This window comes from Lithobates pipiens, unplaced genomic scaffold (genome assembly GCF_037356315.1).
Source record: "Lithobates pipiens isolate NorthernLeopardFrog02 unplaced genomic scaffold, aLitPip1_a1.2 Scaffold_19, whole genome shotgun sequence".
Lineage (NCBI taxonomy): Eukaryota > Metazoa > Chordata > Amphibia > Anura > Ranidae > Lithobates > Lithobates pipiens.
The window spans coordinates 470,097,736-470,110,185 of record NW_027507764.1 but is presented as its reverse complement, the minus strand read 5'-3'; the positions used below and the strand labels follow the sequence as shown (position 1 = coordinate 470,110,185).

Below are 12,450 nucleotides of genomic sequence, written 5' to 3'. Positions count from 1 at the left end.
GCCCGGAGGACCAGAGGACCTAATTGGGGTAAGTGCGGGGCTCGACAGACCGAGGGGGGTGGGGGACTAGACAGATCGACTAGAGAGATCGTCCGGGGTGGCATCGGATGGGTAGATTGCTGCCCCCCCCCCAAAAAAAAATATATCATGCATTATGTTCTTTATGGGAAATGCTTGTTTGGTTAGGAAAAGATAAATAAAAACATTTACCTTTTTCCTTTTACCTTATACCATGTTCCCCTGGCAGCTGGTGCTCTCCTCTGCTATTAGACACACTGGAATTCAGACAAGCCTTTGTCACCATCATGTACAATGCATGACTGCTGGTCCTACATTGTAAGTGATGATAACAAAGAGCAGTAACTAGCAAGAGGGTAATTGTAGGTTTTCCACCTTTTTCCCAAACCCTCTAGCCAAACAAACATTTCACCCATGACCGCCCCCCTTTGTTTTTCTTCAGTTATTTTTTATTAAAATTTCAGTACACATACAAAAGAAAGAAAAAGAAGACAATAAGGCCTCAAGACATGTTCTTGAATAACAAAAATACAGTATTCACCACAGTATGGAGTGTATCATGGCTACAAAATACAAATCAAATTAGTTAAGAAAGTGTCAGTTCCATGATTATTCAGGCTAGTGGATATTCCATGAGGTAAGATGTTCTTTAGTCCATTGAGAGAATTGGAAACAATGGTAAATGGGTTAGCCCTTGTACACACGGTCGGACATTCTGACAACCAAATCCGTTGGATTTTGTCCGACGGATTTTGTCAGACGGATTTTGTCTGAAACTGTTGCATACACACGGTCGGACAAAGTTGTCGGAAAATCCGATTGTACATAACGTGATGACGTTATTTCGTTACAACGGGACTACGTTCAGGCTAGTAGCCAATAGCTTTGGTCTAGGAATTTGATCTGAGCATGCGGGACACTTTGTCCGTCGGAGTAGGCTACACATGATCGGGGTATGTCCAATCGGAGCATTTTGTAGGGAAATTTTACGGACAAGTTGGAAAACTTGGTCCGTCGGATACTCCGAAGGAAACAGTCCGATGGAGACCACACACAGTCGGATTATCTGACAAAGCGGTCGGATAGGACACATTCCGTCGGAATCTCCGACCGTGTGTACAAGGGCTAACAGTTAGCAGAGCAATAGAAGAAAAGATGTTAAAAGCTGTCAGGATTTGTGGCAGGATCAACAGGTATTGTTTTTACTTATTGAACAGACAGAGACAGAACCCATAAAAATGAATGGTATATTTATCAGATCAAAGGGAAAAATAAGGTTTATATACACTTTAACTACCCTGAAATGTGTTCTGGATACTCTAGGGATCTAGAAATCAGGTGCATATGGTATGAAAAATTCTGGCTTTAAATGATTATTGCTCAAACCCTCCCCAAATTTGTGACCTTCTCATAATTGTATGGCAGGGATTGTGGTAGAGTCTGTAGGAGGTGAATAAAGGTTTAGTATTTCGGATGTTTGGAGTTTCATGGGGCATGCACAATAGAGCATAAAATACATACTAACAGACGTTATATTTGTCCTTATGATTTAGAAACTCAGCTATCTAATGGACAGCAGTAATGGTGTAGACTGGACAATACATATTTCAAGCATCATGTTTGTATCATCTATATGTACGATGTCTACCCATGTAGAATTCTGGCAATGGCAAGCTGGAGCGGTTGCAGTATTTGCATCTTGGGTCAACTTTCTAATTTATCTGCAGAGGTAAAATACATTTAAACAGCATGCATTATAATTCCTTTGATATTTACAGTATACTGTGCTTTATGGATTAAATCCAATGATATATCTTAGCTTGTACACTAGAAATACGTGTCCCAATTCATCAAGTTCCTATTTCTATGGGAAGTACAGTTGCAAAAAAAAGTATGTGAACCCTTTTGGATTGATATGGATTTCTCCATATGGTCATAAAATGTGATCTGATCTTCATCTAAGTCCCAACAATAGACAATCATGCTTAAACTTATGACACACAAAGAATTAAATGTTACTATGTTTTTATCGAACCCACCGTGTAAACATTCACAGTGCAGGTGGAAAAAGTATGTGAACCCTCAAATTTAATAACTGATTGAACCTCCTTTGGCAGCAATAACTTCAACCAAACATTTCCTGTAGTTGCAGATCAGATGTGCACAACGGTCAGGAGTAATTCTTAACCATTCCTCTTTACAGAACTGTTTCAGTTCAACAATATTCTTAGGATGTCTGGTGTGAATTGCTTTCTTGAGGTCATGTCATAGCATCTCAATCAGGTTGAGGTCAGGACTCTCACTGGGCCACTCCAGAAGGCGTATTTTCTTTTGTTTAAGCCATTCTGTTGTTGATTTACTTCTATGCTTTGGGTCTTTGTCCTGTTGCAGCACTCATCTTCTGTTGAGTTTCAGCTGGTGGACAGATGGCCTTAAGTTCTCCTGCAAAATGTCTTGATAAACTTGGGAATTAATTTTTCCTTCGATGATAGCAATCCGTTCAGGACCTGACGCAACAAAGTAGCCCCAAACCATGATGCCCCCACCACCATACTTCACAGTTGGGATGAGGTTTTGATGTTGATGTGCTGTGCCTCTTTTTCTCCACACATAGTGTTGTATGTTTCTTCCAAACAACTCAAATTTGTTTTCATCTGTCCACAGAATATTTTGCCAGTACTGCTGTGGAACATCCAGGTGCTCTTGTGCAAATTGTAAACGTGCAGCAATGGTTTTTTTGGGATAGCAGTGGCTTCCTCTGTGGTATCCTCCCATGAAATCCATTCTTGTTTAGTGTTTTACATATCATAGATTCACTAACAGGGATGTTAGCATATGCCAGGGACTTTTGTAAGTCTTTAGCTGACACTCTAGGATTCTTCTTCACCTCATTGAGCAGTCTGAGCTGTGATCTTGCAGTCATCTTTACAGGAAGCCCACTCCTAGGGACAGTAGCAGCAGTGCTGAACTTTCACCACTTATAGACAATTTGTCTTACCGTGGACTGATGAACAGCAAGGCTTTTGGAGATACTTTTATAACCCTTTCCAGATTTATGCAAGTCAACGATTCTTAATCGTAGGTCGTCTGAGAGCTCTTTTGTGCGAGGCATCGTTCACATCAGGCAATGCTTCTTGTGAAAAGCAAACCCAGAACTGGTGTGTGTTTTTTATAGGGCAGGCCAGCTGTAACCAACACCTCCAATCTCATCTTATTGATTGCACTCCAGTTGGCGGACACCTCACTCTAATTAGCTCTTGGAGATCTTATTAGTCTAGGGGTTCACATACTTTTTTCCACCGGCACTGTGAATGTTTACATGGTGTGTTCAATAAAAACATGGTAACATTTAGTTCTTTTTGTGTTATTAGTTTAAACAGACTGTGGTTGTCTATTGTTGTGACTTAGATGAAGATCAGATCACATTTTATGACCAATTTGTGCAAGAATCCATATCATTCCAAAAGGGTTCACATACTTTTTTTGCAACTGTATAAGTTGAAGGATCTACAACTCACACATAGACATTACAAGCCTCACCGGATCTAGTTAGGTTTGATGACAAACATACTGTTTATAGGTAACTTTAATAATGTTCTTAAAGTATAACTAAAGGCAAAATCTTTTTTTTTTTAGGTTTTCAATAGAGTGGAGAGGGATTAGAATGCTCCGTTTATATTGCTGTCTGTGCCCTCATTTAGGAGACTCACCCTCTCTATTTGTCTCGTTTACCATTATCATTGAAAGTAAAAGTAAAAGAAAATCTCAAATGTTGGGTTGTCCACAGAAAAGTAATAGCGGGGAAATCTCCAACACTATTTCTGGTGACCTGGGGGTCCCCAAGGAATTCCCTTAATTTGCAGGAATTTCCTATCACTTCCTATTTTGGCTATGGGACAAGAAGCGAAGGTAAATCTCAGCAATTGGACACATATAGCATGGAAAAAAAAAACTCACAGAGGTTATAACCCTCCCTTGCTCTATCCAAAATGAAAAAAAAGTTTTGCCTATAGTTCTACTTTTTTGACCCCTTTCACACTGGGGGCATTTTGCAGGCGCTATAGCGTTAAAAATAGCACCTGCAAACCGCCCTAAAGCAGCTGCTCCAGTCACTCCAGTGTAAAAGCCCGAGGCAGGGCATCAGAAAAAGTCCTGTCAGCAGCTTCTTTGGATCGGTGAAGGAGCGTTGAACGCACCGCTCCTCCCTATTGAAATCAACGGGGCAGTACTGCTATACCCCTTTTTGGCCGAATGGCGCCACTAAAATGATGGTAAAGCGGCGCTAAAAATAGTGTCACTTTACCACTGACACCTGGGGTGGCACAGTGTGAAAGGGCTCTAAGATATTTATCTTCTGCATCACTTTTTAGAGTAGAGCTTGCGATAGTTGTAACACTTACAAGCGTGTTTAATAAATGGCTCAAGGAACAAGACTAATTGCAGTAGCCTAAAGCAATCAAACATAACTTCCTTTGCTAAAAGCAAACGTCTATCAGCTGCATCCTGACTGATTGTAGTGGGTGCCTCTATGTATTTCTTGTATTTGCAAAATGATATTATTGCAGTAGGGGCACATGATTTATGGTTATCTTGCTATAAACTCTATTAGCATTCTGTTACAATACTAATTGGATCTGCACTAGAAGTGGCACAAGATACAAGTTTTGCCTTGGATAGTAAACATTATCTCTCTCCTTATCTGCTGTTTAGGGTGGGACTTATAGAGGAGCTTCAGTCTGTAAAAAAAAAAAAAAATAACCACTTCAGCCCTGGAAGGATTTACCCCCTTCCTGACCAAAGCGATTCGGCACTGCGTCGCTTTAACTGACAATTGAGCGGTCGTGCGACATGACTCCCAAACAAAATTGGCGTCCTTTTTTCCCCCCAAATAGAGCTTTCCTTTGGTGGTACTGTATTTGATCACCTCTTTTTTTTTATTTTTTGCACTTTAAACAAAAAAAGAGCGACAATTTTGAAAAAAGCGCATTATTTTTTACTTTTTGCTATAATAAATATCCCCCAAAAATATATAAAAAAAACATTATTTTCCCTCAGTTTAGGCCGATACGTATTCTTTTACATATTTTTGTTAAAAAAAATTGCAATAAGTGTTTATTGATTGGTTTGTGCAAACGTTATAGCGTCTACAAAATAGGGGATAGTTTTATGGCATTTTTATAAATTATTTTTTTACTAGTAATGGCGGCGGTCAGCGATTTTTAATTTTTATTGTGACTGCGACATTTTGATGGACTCAGACAATTTTGACACATTTTTGGGACCATTGGCATTAATACAGCGATCAACGCTATAAAATTTTATTGATTACTGTAAAAATGTCATTGGCAGTGAAAGGGATTACCACTAGGTGGCAATGTAGGGGTTAAGTGTTCCTAGGGGCTTGTTTCTAACTGTATGGGGGCGTGGCTGTGTGTGACACCACACTGATCACTGCTCCCGATGACAGGGAGCAGACGATCAGTGTGCTGTCACTAGGTAGAACAGGCAGATGCTGTTTACGTCGGCATCTCCCTGTTCTTGAGCTCCGTGACACGATCCCGGGTATCCCCGCTGCGATCGAGTCTGCGGGACCCGCGACCACGGTCACGGAGCTCTTGGCAGGAGCGCACATGGCAGGAAATTCAAAGTAACGTACGGGTATTTTGCCCAGCCGTGCCATTCTGCCGGTGTATATGTGCAGGAGCCGGTCGGGAACCGGTTAAAAATACTGTAGCTGCTGACTTTTAATAAAAGGACACTTACCTGTCCAGGGATCCCGCAATGCCAGCACCCCGAGCCAAATCATCAATCAGCTTTGGGTGCAGGCGCCAGCATTGTAAGTAAGGCAAACCATCAGTAAAGCCTACTGCGCATGCGCAAGTCACGTTGCACTTTCTGAATGGTCCCGCCGTCTTCTGGGACCCGCGTGTGTCCCAGAAGGCAGCGGGGAAGGAGCAGGGGCCAAAATGTCATAGATTGGCGATCTTACCACAGAAAGTGGGAGGGGGTAACTGTCAAAACCCGGTACCCACTCCCTCCTCCCCCTCAAAATGTTGCAGTGGAGGGGGGGGCTGAACAAACGGAGCTTCCCTTTTGGATGGAGCTCTGCTTTAACCTGTTCCCGACCAGCCACCACAATTGTACTGCTCGCTGCTCGCTCCCGGAGCCAAGGTGAGTGCCCCATCCCCCCTTCAGTTAGAACACACTTGAAGGAACACAGTTAACCCCTTCACTGCCAGTGACATTTTTACAGTAATCAATGCATTTTTATACCACTGATCGCTGTATAAATGCCAATGGTCCCAAAAATATGTCAAAATTGTTTGATGTGTCCGCCATAATCAGCCACGATAAAAATCGCAGATCGCCGCCATTATGAGTAAAAAAAAAAAAATCCCCTATTTTATAGACGCTATAACTTTTGTGCAATCAATATACGCTTATTGCAATTTGTATTACCAAAAATATGTACAAGAATATGTAGAAGAATACATATCAGCCTAAACTGAGAAAAAAATAGCTTTAAAAAATGGGGATATTTGTTATAGAAAAAAGTATAAAATATTGTGTTTTTTTTTTTTTTTAATTGTCGCTTTTTTTTTGTTTATAGTGCAAAAAATAAAATTTGCAGAGGTGATCAAATTGGAAAAGGAAAAAATACTGCGCTCCTACCTACCTAGTGAGAAAAATATAATCAAAAAATATATATAGCAGCAGCTACTAAGTGTGATACACACAAAAACACAGTGAAAAAAAGAAAAGGTGGCTGCGCTTGACAATAATAGCGTTATTAAACCAAAAAAAAAAAAATGTAATTAATGGATTAATAAATTAAATACTCTAAATAAATAGGCGAACAAACATATGATCCCACAACCAATGTTGAGTGAGTAAATAAATTAAATAAAATTGATTAAATAAATAATCAATAACAATTAATGAAAATTATTGAAAATTAATAAGAATAAATCAGTAAAAATGCATGATTCAAAAAAAATGTTAAGTGATAATAAAAGTTTATCTTGAGTAAAAAGTTCAACTAATAGTCCAAATGATAAGTGAATACGATGAATCATGCAATCTTCCATCACCAATAAGTGTGGACCACCATAAAAAATACATGCTTACCAGATGGCAAGCATCAACAGCTTGCAAACAACACCCGACAGGGTCCCAATGGCAGATCCCTCGTTAGCAATTCAGCGAACAGCAGGTCAGGGACACACACTCCCAATGGTTAGCCGGGGAGACTCCCAATCATAGAGCAATAGTCACATTAAAACTTTGGCAACGCTCTCCAGCTGGGCGATCACTTCAATCGCACCGACTCTTCACTCGTGCGAGTGAAGTGATCGCAATTGTCAGTTAAAGCGAATCGCAGTACCCGAATTGCAAAAAAGTGCTCTGGTCAGGAAGGGGGTAAAATCTTCCGAGGGTTACAGTGGTTAAGGAGTAGAAATAGACAAAAAATTTGACTTTCAGTCTCCTGCCATTTTGTATGATGACAGTATTGGAGAAGAACCTCTAATTCTCTTAGCAAATATAGCTGTAAAGTGACAGCAAGAGGTGATATGAACTATCTCATCCCCTTATATATTTGATCAATTAAATGGAAGTGTGGAATAATGGGGTGCCATGAGGCTCAGGCCATGCTTTGGCTACATTAAGGTGACAGCTGTAAAGAAGCTAAGAAAGTACCTGTGCAATAACTGTACTTAACAGTGTGTACCTATTTTATTCACTTCAGGTTTGAAACATGTGGAATCTATATTGTGATGTTTTGGGAGATTCTGAGAACATTAATACGAATTGTTGTCCTCTTCTTTTTCTTGATCTTGGCATTTGGACTGAGTTTCTTTGTACTCCTCTACCCCCAGGTTTGTAGGATTTTGAATGTATCAATATGTGTGTACATTTGCTGTGGCTTAACTTCCAACCAGTAATTTGACAGTAAATAGATAAATAATAAATTATTATGTTATAACTAGGGATGAGCCAAACAGGCTCCTGTTCGGTTCACAGCAGAACATGCGAGCAGGCAAAAAAATTGGCAGAACACACAAACACCATTAAAGTGTATGGGACACGAAAATTAATAATCAAAAGTACTAATTTTAAAGGTTTATATGCAAGTTATTATCAAAATAAAGGACTTGTCCCAAGCTGTGTTTTGTTTTGACACTTTTTTTGTGAAATGGTAGGGGTACATTTGTACCCCATTACCATTTCACACAGGGGGCATGCTGGGATCTGGGGGTCCCCTTGCTTCCAGATTCCGATAAGTCCCCTGCTCGCAGACCCCCACAACCACCGGGCAAAGGGTTGTGGGGATGAGGCCCTCGTCCCCATCAGGTGCTAGGGGGGCTACCCCAAAGCACCCTCCCCATGTTGAGGGCATGTGACCTGGTACGGTTCAGATGGGAGGGTGACTCTCTCGCCCCCCCCCCTCTTTTCCTGCGGCCTGCCAGGTTGCATGCTTGGATAAGGGTCTGGCGTGGATTGTGGAGGGGACCCTATTTTTTTTTTCAATTTTGCCACAGGGTTCCCTTTAATTTCCATATCAGATTTGAATGGCCTGGTATGGATTTTAGGGGGACCACAATAACTTACATATAAGCCTTTAAAATTAGCACTTTTATTTTTCATGTTAGTGTCCCATAGACTTTAACGGTGTTCCGGCGGCTTTCAAATTTGCTCTGAACATCGCATATTGTTCGGTGTTCATGGAACATCCAAACAGCCAAAGTTTGGCCCGAATTTATGCTTGTGCCGAACCGTTCGCTCATCCCTAGTTATAACATATAGCATAATAATATATGATTTAGCTTGATTAACACAGTACCGTTTCAACAGCAACAGATTCTCATTCTCCCTCTTAACTGTGTGAAGAAAAACATGGGATTGTTAGTAAATCTTATACCCATAAACATATTATTTTTCCTTGTAAGTAAGAGGACTGGGCTGGAAGGGAGCACGTGTCTTTTATGACACTGCAGTGAGAGACGTGCCTCCACGGCAGCACTTTATTGAACAGCTTGGGCCAATGGTACTTTACCATTGGTCGAAGTCTCCCAGCTGTCCATTGAGCTCAGTGCCTCTGACAAGAAGTGAGGAGAAGCACTGTGAGCTCAAACTCTGTCTGCTACAAACAGAGTGTGCCAGCTTGTATTTAAACTGGCCACTCTGTATATAGCTAATGACAGCCTATATAGAACACGGGATCAAAGGAAGGAAGAAGATATGTTATCCTTCCTGGAGAAAGTGATGCCCCCAACTCTTACCCAAGAAGAGAGAGAGGATCTAGAGGCCCCTATAACTTTAGGTGAACTACACCAGGCGGTGGCCGGAATGGCCTCCCAAAAATCCCCAGGACCAGATGGACTCCCGGTGGAGGTATATAAGAAATACAGCGAGACCCTACTTCCGGAGTTGCTCAGAACTTTGGAAGGGGCAAAACTAGCGGGGAGATTACCTGCATCTATGATGGAGGCGATTATTATCGTGATTCCTAAAGAAGGGAAGGACCCCCGGGATGTAGCGTCATACAGGCCAATATCGCTTTTATGTTCCGATATTAAAATATTAGCCAAGGTGCTCTCTAACAGATTGAACAAAGTTATTGATAGGCTTATACACCCGGACCAGACGGGATTTATAAAGGGTAGATCAACTAGTATTAATATAAGAAGGGCATTTTTGAATATACAAACTCCAGTGGTGAGAGAGGGTTCGAGGGCCATTTTGTCCTTAGACATGGCCAAGGCTTTTGATAGCTTAGAGTGGAGGTACCTATGGTGCATCCTGGAAGGGTGTGGATTTGGACCCATATTTATTGGGTGGATGAAAATGATGTACGGTGCACCTAGTGCAAAAATAAGGATTAATGGGAACCAATCCGGAAAACTTGAAATGAGTAGTGGCACACGGCAGGGATGCCCACTTTCCCCGTTGCTCTTTGCTTTGGCGATGGAGCCGCTGGCAATAGCTGTCAGGTCACATTCTGAGATCACTGGGTTTCAAAGCGGGGGTGGGGGTAGAGAGGAGAGGATCGCCCTATACGCGGACGATGTTCTCCTCTTTTTGGGAGACACTGGGCGATCTCTTGAGAAAGTAATCAAATTGGTGGAAAAGTTTGGAGGTTTTACAGGTTTATTAATAAACTGGGGGAAATCAGAACTGCTCCAAGTTGATAGCCCGAGGGCTGTGACCGCATTGGGGATTCCACAAATGGAGGTAGTAGGGGCATTGAAATATCTAGGTATATATTTAACAACAGATGTCAGCCAGTATGTGGGTAGGAACTTGGGTCCGTTGTTGAGCAAATTTAAGAAGAGCTGTGACGCCTGGAGCCGGCTTCCCCTGTCAGTGGCAGGCCGATGCAGCCTGATCAAGATGATATGGCTGCCACAATTGTTATACGTCCTGCATAATGCACCAGTTTGGATATGTAAGAGGTGGTTTAGAAAAATTGAAACTCTCTTCCGGGAGTTAATTTGGAAAAAGGGAAGGGCGAGAATCTGGCTCCAGGCGCTGCAGTTACCAACAGACAGAGGGGGAGTGGCGGTACCCTGCCCTAGGAATTACTACCTAGCAGCACAGCTGCAACATATGGTGGATAGTGATCAGAAGGAGGTGGGTAATTTAAATAGGGGGGGAGCTTGATAGAAGCCCCACATGAAATCCTGACCGATGCACTAGAGGCAAATTCCTTTAAGTATAAGGTCCCTACAATAGTAATGATGTGGAAAATATGGATAACGGTAAAAAAACTGACAGGGTGTAGGGAATGGTCAGAATACACGCCTCTATGGGATAATAAGAACTTGCAGGAGGTACTATCAGTAGGAAAAATTAATATATGGGAGAAGAAGGGGATAACAAGATTGGGTCAACTATATGAGGGCGGAACTCTGAAGTAATTTATGGACTTAAAAAAGAAATATAGTATACCACAACAGACATTTTTTCGATATTTACAACTCAGGCATGCTCTGGAAGCACAATTTGGCTCCCAGACACCTGTATTGGATAGGACATCTCTAGCACAGAAGATACACTCGGTGGATAAGTCCAGGGGGTTTATTTCCACCATGTATGAATCATTATGTAAAAGTCCTAATGGGGAAATCGACCTGGTCAAGCAAAAGGAGAAATGGGAGGAAGACATAGGTGTAATGTCTGATGAACAGTGTAGGAGAGTATTGGAGCTCGGACCACTAACTTCGGTGTCCCCATCACAAAAAATATTGCATCTAATGTTGATACACCAAGCCTATTTCACCCCCAAGAAGTTGTTTAAGTTTGGTAAGAGGACAGATGCTAATTGTCCTAGATGTGGTGGCTTTGGAGACCTCATACACATGGTGTGGAGGTGTCCAAAGCTATTCCGGTACTGGGAGGAAATAGTTGAAACTATAAACAGAATTTTTGGGACAAGGCTGGACCTAGACCCAGGTACATGTATACTGGGTTATAGGAGAACCTTGGGGGAAGGGTGGAATATAACAACTGTAGTTACACGGTGTTTGTTCCAAGCGCGGAAATTGATAGCGCAAAGGTGGCAAGCGGTGGGAGCACCTCTTTCGAGTGAATGGACCCAAGTTATTAATGAGCTGGTGTGGAAGGAAAGGACGGTATATATACGTAGGGGAAACCTCAAAGGGTTTGAGAAAATATGGGCCCCTTGGTGGAAGGAAATGGAGCACCCAATGGATTAGTATTACCGTACGAGGATAAGAGTAGATAGAGGTTAATACCCATTAACAGTTGAGTCCTGAAATAGTGATCGCTATGGAGATTGTGTGGTGTTTAACTGGTACAGAGGTGGTGACTGGGGGAGGGGAGGGGAGGGAGGGCTGGGGAGATAAGAAATTGGACATGTCAGATAGCAAATCCTATTGTATCATGTGTTTTTTTATGATGTGTACGGCTGTTTAAAGTATATTTGAATATTGATATGATAAATTGAAATAATAAATAAAGAGAAATTAATTTAAAAAAAATGACAGGCTGTGCAAGGAGCCCCGTATCTCTGGAACCATAGGTCATAGGAACAGTGGTGGAGTAGGACTTCAGCTACCTACCCCCCAAATTTTGACCAGTGATGGGGTAGGACTTCAGCTATCTACCCCCCAAATTTCTCTGTGACACCAGGTCACGAGCTACGACCTTCGAATCTCAATAATTTTTTTTGGGGGGGAGGGGTGTTTTGGAGTGTTTCTACTTGTCACGCACTTTTTTTTAGAATGGTGTGTGGTGCGTTTTTTACTTTTTTTTACTTTGCTTTTGGTGAGTTTGGAGCATGTTTCTGCAAGGCAAAGCATTTATTTTCGGTGCGGTTTGCCATGCATTCAGAAACTCACAAATGTGTATGGAGCCTCATTGTTTTTGTGTAAGCACACCAATTTCACTTTCATAACTCATTCACACCTA

General features: G+C 41.7%; 1 protein-coding gene across 5 annotated transcripts in view; it reads left to right on the top strand.

Annotated features, from left to right (window-relative positions):
• Positions 1–12,450, top strand: part of TRPA1 (transient receptor potential cation channel subfamily A member 1) — a 202,968-nt gene that overhangs the window by 173,220 nt on the left and 17,298 nt on the right. For all 5 annotated transcript variants that reach the window (XM_077492866.1, XM_077492869.1, XM_077492865.1 and 2 more), the window contains 2 exons: positions 1,572–1,747; positions 7,766–7,895. In XM_077492866.1, coding sequence (XP_077348992.1) covers positions 1,572–1,747; positions 7,766–7,895 — 306 coding nt within the window. The remainder of the gene's footprint in view (positions 1–1,571; positions 1,748–7,765; positions 7,896–12,450) is intronic.